General features: G+C 44.4%; 1 protein-coding gene across 1 annotated transcript; it reads right to left on the reverse strand.

The window, feature by feature from the left end:
• Positions 1-2026: 2026 nt before the first annotated feature.
• Positions 2027-3110, reverse strand: LOC125548782 (RING/U-box superfamily protein). Its single transcript, XM_048712323.2, has one exon. It carries the CDS (start codon positions 2880-2882, stop codon positions 2337-2339), a length of 546 nt encoding a protein of 181 aa, XP_048568280.2. The 5' UTR covers positions 2883-3110; the 3' UTR covers positions 2027-2336.
• Between the last annotated feature and the right edge of the window lie 4406 nt (positions 3111-7516).

Consider the following 7516-nt stretch of genomic DNA (forward strand, 5'->3'; position numbering starts at 1 on the left):
TACTACGTTCCCCAACACAATTGACCGGGTTAAAGATTAACTTTCATAAGAGCGAGTTGTTCTGCTTTGTTAGAGCCAAAGAAGAACAGGAGGCTTATAGGCAATTGTTTGGATGCGAGCTGGGGGATTTACCTTTCTCTTACCTAGGTATACCAATCCACCATCACAAGCTGACAAACAGAGAATGGAAGTGCATCGAAGACCGGTTCGAGAAGAAACTGAGTTGCTGGAAGGGCAAGCTCATGTCATACGGAGGCCGATTAATTCTGATAAATTCCGTGATCACGAGTATGCTTATGTTTCTCTTATCGTTCTTTAAAGTCCCAGTTGGTGTTAGGAAAAAACTGGACTTCTATCGATCGCGTTTCCTCTGGCAGGGTGATGAACTCAAAAGAAAATACCGGCTAGCTAAATGGGATATCATCTGTAGACCGAAAGACCAAGGGGGTCTTGGTATTGAGAATCTTGAAGTTAAGAACAGATGCCTTCTCAGTAAGTGGCTGTGGAAGCTGTCATCAGAGACTGATGCCACGTGGCCGCAAATCCTTCATAGCAAGTACCTACAGACAAAAACTTTGTCCCAGGTTGCAGTCAGGCCGACCGATTCGCCTTTCTGGAAAGGACTGATGAAATTCAAACAATCCCTATTTAACAGGACAAAGTTTATTGTTGGCAACGGTGCTAGTACGCGTTTCTGGGAGGATACGTGGCTCGGAGAGACACCCTTGGCCATTCAATATCCGTCTTTATATCGTATTGTTCAACGGCGTGAGGTGTTCGTTGCAACGGTATTTCAATCTACCCCCCTTAATATTCAGTTCAGACGGTCGCTAGCGGGCAATCGTTGGGAAGAATGGCTCCGTCTAGTTAGGAGAATGATGGAGGTTCAGCTTTCTCAACAACCCGATGAATTACGCTGGAAGCTGACTAGGTCTGGAGTATTCACAGTTAAATCAATGTATATTGACGTTATTAATTCGAGCTCCATTCCTACCTCCAAGCATGTTTGGGCTGTCAAGGTTTCTTTAAAAATAAAAGTGTTTATGTGGTTTGTCCATAAACAAGTTATTTTAACAAAGGACAACTTGATAAAACGTAATTGGACAGAAACTACTAGGTGTAGTTTCTGTGGTCGGGATGAAACGATTAAACACCTCTTTTTTGATTGCCCGTTGGCCAAAGTCCTTTGGCGGACGGTTCACATTGCGTTTAATATTACTTCACCGAATTCTGTCAACACGTTATTTGGAACATGGCTTAATGGAATTGAGTCTGACTTAGCGAGACATATTCGTGTTGGAGTTTGCGCTTTGTTGTGGACTATCTGAAATTGCAGAAATGATTTAGTTTTTAACAGAATACTCCCTCCGTCCGCGAATAAGTGTACTTCTAGTTTTTGTCTTAAATCAAAGTTTTGTAATTTTGACCAACTATATACAAAAGAGTAATAACATATATGACATCAAATTAATATATTATGAAAGTACATTTCAAAATAGATCTAGTGATATTAATTTAGTGTCATAAATGCTAGTACTTTTTCCTATAAAGTTGGTCAAAGTTCTAAAACTTTGACCTAGGACAAAAGCTAGAAGTACACTTATTCACGGACGGAGGGAGTATCACGTATTCACTTTTTGCAGGTTATTTTTCGAGCCACGACAGTGATCCGTTCGTGGTCGCTACTCACTCCGATGGAGGCCAGAGAGCATTTGGTTAGTGGATCTGTCCGTTGGGAGATGGTAGCTCGGGATATCATCAACCGGTTTGGATGGCGTCATGTAATAGGATAGGCAATTAGTTTACTTATCTATCTTTAGCCAGCCGGTTGTGGCATCTTTTCTTGGCTAGTCTGTGTATCTAGCCCATTTTGGCTCTGTGTGAGCTATCTTTTCAGTTTTTCCAGTTGGAGACTTTGGAACTTGTTGGATCTTTTATTTAGTTAATAAGATGGTCGTATGCATATTTCTGATGCAGAGGCCGGGGCAACTTCTTTTCGGAAAAAAAAGATATGATGCAAACGGGGTAGGGAAGGATGCAGCTCGTTCTACTATTATTGATGTGGGCAATATCAAACGCCCGTAAAAACTCACTGATATGCAAATTAACCAAGGAAAATAACTAAGCAAAAATGATCCGTTCAAAGACAAAAAAACACTCAACAAAAATGATCCGTCGTCGCCGCCAATCAACCATGCCTGAACACTGGCACGCACGTGCAACAGCCATCGGTCAGGGCAATGGAAATTGGCGGCGAGGCTCCAATGTCAGTCGCAGTGTCGCTGAGCGGCGCAGTTCCGAACTTGCTGCCGCGAGTGGCACTGTGGCAGGGTCGATCAGACAGCTTCGCTCGCGTCCACAGTTTTGACGGTGGAGGTGTCGGCGAGAAGCGAGCCCCGGCACAGCGGGCAGCTGGGATGCGAGCACAGCCACGCGTCCACGCACTCCGGGTGGAAGCAGTGTCCGCACCGCGGCAGCGCCTTCACCCTCTCGCCGTCCGCGAACTCGCCGAGGCATATCGGGCACTGCGTCTCGTCGTCCTCGCGGCCAGGGGACGCCGACGGAGGACGACGGTATGGCGTCACGGGCAAGCCGGCTATCGCGGCAGCGTCGAGGCCAGCCACCGCGGAGGGGGCGCCGGGCGCCGCAGCGGAGGACGACGGCGACGAGGAGGGGTAGGAAAACGAGATGGGAAGCGTCGCGTCGGCGTTGTACCGGCGGCACACCCAGCGGAGGTAGACGCAGACGCCCACGAAGAAGACGAGGACGGCGAAGAGCGTCGCAAGCAGCGGCACGCCGCGCCCGCCGCGCACGGAGAAGTTGCCGTCGTCCACGTCGCCGTAGCGCCACCGCAGCGCCTGCGACGCCTCCTGCGCGGCCATGCCACTGCTTCCTCTTCCTCTTCCTCCTCGACCGTTTCCTTCTCTGCCGTGGCGGGACAAAACTAAGCGCGCGCGCGCGGGCGTTGGCGGCCGGGCTAGCTGCACGTCGGCACGGGCTGCGTGGCTTCCGTGGGCCTGCTACGTACCGCTTCCCCAGTGTGCTGTGCGCTCATCAGATCAAGTGGGCGGCCGGTGCGTGCGATTCGTGTGATGGGGGGGCGGTTTTAAGCTTTCCCGCCGCCCGGATCTCGCGCCAAAAGTGGCCATTTCCTCTTACAGGTTTGACGAGTGCCGTATCCCGGGTAATTCAACGTGGCAGCGACTGTCCGTGCGATGGCGTTCATGGAGAGTGGGGCTCGACAGGGACCCGAAAGAGAATTAGAATATAAAATGATGGCTCACGCAGGCGATTAAGTTGTTCTTAGCTTGCAAAACTTGCATTTCTGGAAGCATCTTAGTCCGTCGATGTTCCTCCTTATCAAGGCCCTGTGGCTGTCACGAGGTCGCGCCAGTACGCCATTACGATGCTGTTTGCACAGAACCACGGAACCAGAGCGTGCTGGTAGTTGAAGCAAGGAACCATCTCGACGGACGGCCGGGGATTAATCAGTGTATGGGGTCGTTTTCACCGTAAGGTTATCTGTATGTATATATATGCGCATAAAACTGGGTGTTCTGTTTTCATGCGTGTACTCCATACATATACTCTCCAGAAAGTTCGTATGGCATCGGAGTTAGCAAGGTTCAGTGGACGTGGGCTACTCCTACTATGTACACGAACAAATACTTGGGCACGCCAAGGCCGAAGGAAGAACCTACTAGTATATTTTTGGTATTTCCGAGCTCAAAAGAAGCCATTCACATGGAAAGAAATACTGTAACGCCACATGTTTAACCTCTTGGCACATGGGCGATGGTAACAAACGGCAGAAAGAGAAGTAGGCACTGCGCCAAATTGCTGGAGCTGACGCGATACAATTGTCAAAGCCATGATATACACCGGTGTACAGATCGGGGCATGCACGCACACTCCTTTGACAGGGAAGTAGTGTCAAGAAAAAGTATCATATGGTAAGATGGCACAAGGTTTTTTTTTTATTTTGGAAATAAAAAAATCGGACCTCACTGAAATATGTGAAATTTCTGAAATTTCGCATATTCTGGAAATTATTTCGAATTTTGAGATTTCAAATTTCACTTAATTTAATGAATTTTGACATCATTTAAATTTATTTTAAAATCAGTTTGAAAATGCCTCAAAATTTCAGGGTTAAAAATATTTTCAGACCCCACTGAAACATGCGATATTTCGTTGAAATTTTTAACCCTCCATGTAGAATGTTGGCACAAGAAAAAAAGTGGAGTGGGCGTTAATACAAGGTTGAAAATTGAATTCATCCGATAAAAGACACAGTTAGGGCCAATCCATGCTGGGCTGGTTTAATCAGAGGCTGGGTTAGGTGCCTAGGTTGTGAGGTGTGACCGAGAGACTGATTTAGTTTTCAACAATAAGACTATAAAACTGTTAAACAGATGATGGATGGAACCCGACCTTCAAGAGATATCCGAGTTAAATAGAATGAAAAATATGTGCAAGATGTTAACCTTGCCATTGGATGGGGATGCTGCACCTAGATGGTCTTGGAATAAAAGTGGCATGTTCAGTGTAGAAACCTACGTATAACCATCTACCAAATGATAGTCCCGATAGATCCTTTAAACATCTATGAAAGGCTAAAATCCCCTTGAAATCAAAATATAGCTTTGGTTGATATGGCACAGTGCCATTGCTACCGAGCACAACATGATCAAAAGGAAGTGGGTTCACGACCCTTTGTGTCGCCTTTACCCAGATCCCATGAATATTCATCATTTGTTTTCACCGTTCTGCTGGCAAGCATGCATGGAGTGTGATCTGTAGATGCATTTATGCTAATTATAGACCCACTTGTTTCTCGCAATATTTATGTTGATTCAAAGGTATTTGCCCATCAATAGAAACCTATCAATTGTAGATTTAGTTGCTCTATGCTAGCTAATCTAGAAACATCCTAATTGGGCTTGTTTTGAGAAGTATCTTGTTCCGCTACCATGTTGAATTTATTTGGTATGCATGCTCTTTCATTCACTATTGGGCAGATTTGCAAAACAAAAGGTGAGCGAGCTGCACTGGAATAGGGTATGGCAGCTTTGGAATTCCATAATGATTGTCATGCAGAGAGAGGAAGGGATGTGCTAATGTGTAGCTCTTAATTTCTTTTTCCTCCCCTGTGGATTTGGGGCATTTTTGGTCCCATGTGTAACATATTCTGTCAGGTTTTCCTAGCAGGGCATTTTTGTGGCGGTGGCTAGCGAGACTCTTTCATTTAAGCCTTTTGTTATTTTTTTTCTTTGCACCTGGATATGTTTTTCCTTTTTTGCTCCATTATCGATTTGATACTGAAAGTCGATCCTTTTTTGGATTGAATGGAAAAACACAGTGCCTTCATCTACGGCTTTTCATGTACTACTCATTATGATTGCAATCATCACCTTGTTGTGCAGCCACTTGCATGTATCCTCATTATATATTTCAGCATAGTTCCCTATGTAAAAAATTTGGACTCCGTTTGCAACAAACAATTTTGTTTGGTACATCATACTACATAATATGATGTGTAGCTACTTCCCCAAGGGTGGCATGACTAAGTTCTTTAGCCCATGTATGAAACCACGGTTTTTATCCTACGTGCTTATCTAGAACCGCCACACTATCTTCAAACCCCCCCTCCCCCCCCCCCAAAAAAAAAGGTGATCATCGTCTTTAGCGAGCTGTTTTTGTTTGGTCAAAGTTTGTTATTCTTCAGTGTTTAACATATCGTGTTAATTTAGGCTTGCCTTGGATGCACAATATTGTGTGTTGAAATTTCTTTTGTTGTTAAGGAAAGAATTTCCTAGCTAATTTTAGTTATATCAAGCAATAGTTACATCGTCCACTAATAGGTTAACTATAGAACTAGGGGGAGAATCCAATCAAATAGCCCATGAATTACAACACCCCAACTTATTAGCTAGCTCATGTGCGAATACATTCGATTACCTATTATAGTGTTGAACTAAAGCCTTTGCAAACTAAACTCCGTCAATCAAGAACCTACAATCATCGATGATATTCGCCCCCACTAGTGAGTGACGTAAATTCGTGTTGAGTGCTTCTACTAGCTTTGCATTGCCAGACTATACAATGAGATGATTGCATTGTGTGGCATGGGCAAGTGCCAAACCTTCCTTCAATGCAGCAACTTCTAGAGTGATAACATCAACAACGTGCTCTAGACGAGCCATTGTTGCGCCAACAAATAAGCCGCAATGTCGAATTTAACAAATGTACAATCAAGCAGTTGGGCCATAATACCTTCACAATGATGTGTCAACATGTTAGCACATTGGGGACCAGTGGCAACTACCTGGAATAGGGACGGGGATAAAGGTTGTCGACGCGAGCATGGGGGACTGGTGGAGCTCACGGGATCTGCAAAAATCTCTTCGTGTTGGATGTAGAGGAGCTCCTGTTTCCCTCTGATGCCGTTCTGCAAGTCGCTGACATGGGCATCTGGAGAGGGCGCATGACTGATGGAAGAGATGAATGAGTGGAACTATCGTCCCATGTGGACCCTCATGCAGAACCGAGGCTTTAAACGCTATCTATATACTTAGATATACCAAATCCAGTCTACTGGGACCTCGCCATGTTGGCCCAATCACGCCCAGACACCTGCCCAAGCAGTTGATGTCTCCGCGTGCAGATCGTGCGCTTTTGTTAGACCATATTTACCGCATAGGGCGTGTAATAGACGACCATTCGTGGCCAATGGATCGGTCCGTTAACGAGCACACATGATTTTTTTTGTTTGCTTTCATCGGCGGTGCTATATCGCTTTAAGCATGTGCAAAAAGCTCATGTTGATATATATAATTTTTCCCCTGTGTTGTGATGTATATCTTTCTTCAGATATTTATTTTTTGATTTTTATTTCCAGGTATGCTCTAAAAGTAAAATAAAATTTGATGATATTTCTAATTATAAAAAAAGTTCTCAAAGCAAAAAAATGCAGGAATCTGAAAAATGCAGCAAGAACTGGCGCCTACAGCGACCAGCCATGGGCCGCGGCCCATTAAAAGATCGCTCGCTCGCTCCCTTTCCGTTCGCTCGCTCGCTGGATGTAGAAAAAAAGACTCGCATCGCTTGCTTTTTTGGGCTGTGCTGCGCCGCTGGTTCAGGAAAAAGACCGGCCTCTGGTTTTTACAAGTTTGAATATGTTTGCGAAAAAAGGTCACATATTATTAAGAAAAGTTCATTGATTTTGAACAAGAAACTTCACAAATCTGAAAAATGTTCATCTGATTAGAAAAAAGTTGATCAAATTGAATATAGTTCACTGGATTTGGAAAAAAGTTCACCGAATCGAAAAAAGTTCACTGGATTTGAAAAAAAAGTTCATCCAATTGAAAAGGGTTCATCGGATTTTAGAAAAAGTTCAGCGATTTTTAGAATAAGTTCAGAAAAATGTTCAGAAGTTCATTCACTTTCAAAAAAAAGTTAATCAGTTTGAAAAGAAATCATTGAACTTGAAAAAGTTCATTGAAATTAAAAA

The sequence above is a fragment of the Triticum urartu genome, chromosome 3A (assembly GCF_056163025.1).
Source record: "Triticum urartu cultivar PI428250 chromosome 3A, HENAU_Tu73, whole genome shotgun sequence".
Lineage (NCBI taxonomy): Eukaryota > Viridiplantae > Streptophyta > Magnoliopsida > Poales > Poaceae > Triticum > Triticum urartu.

Bases quoted from the DNA above. Each gene is read 5' to 3' on its own strand.
- LOC125548782 (XM_048712323.2), bottom strand. From the start codon at position 2,882: ATGGCCGCGCAGGAGGCGTCGCAGGCGCTGCGGTGGCGCTACGGCGAC.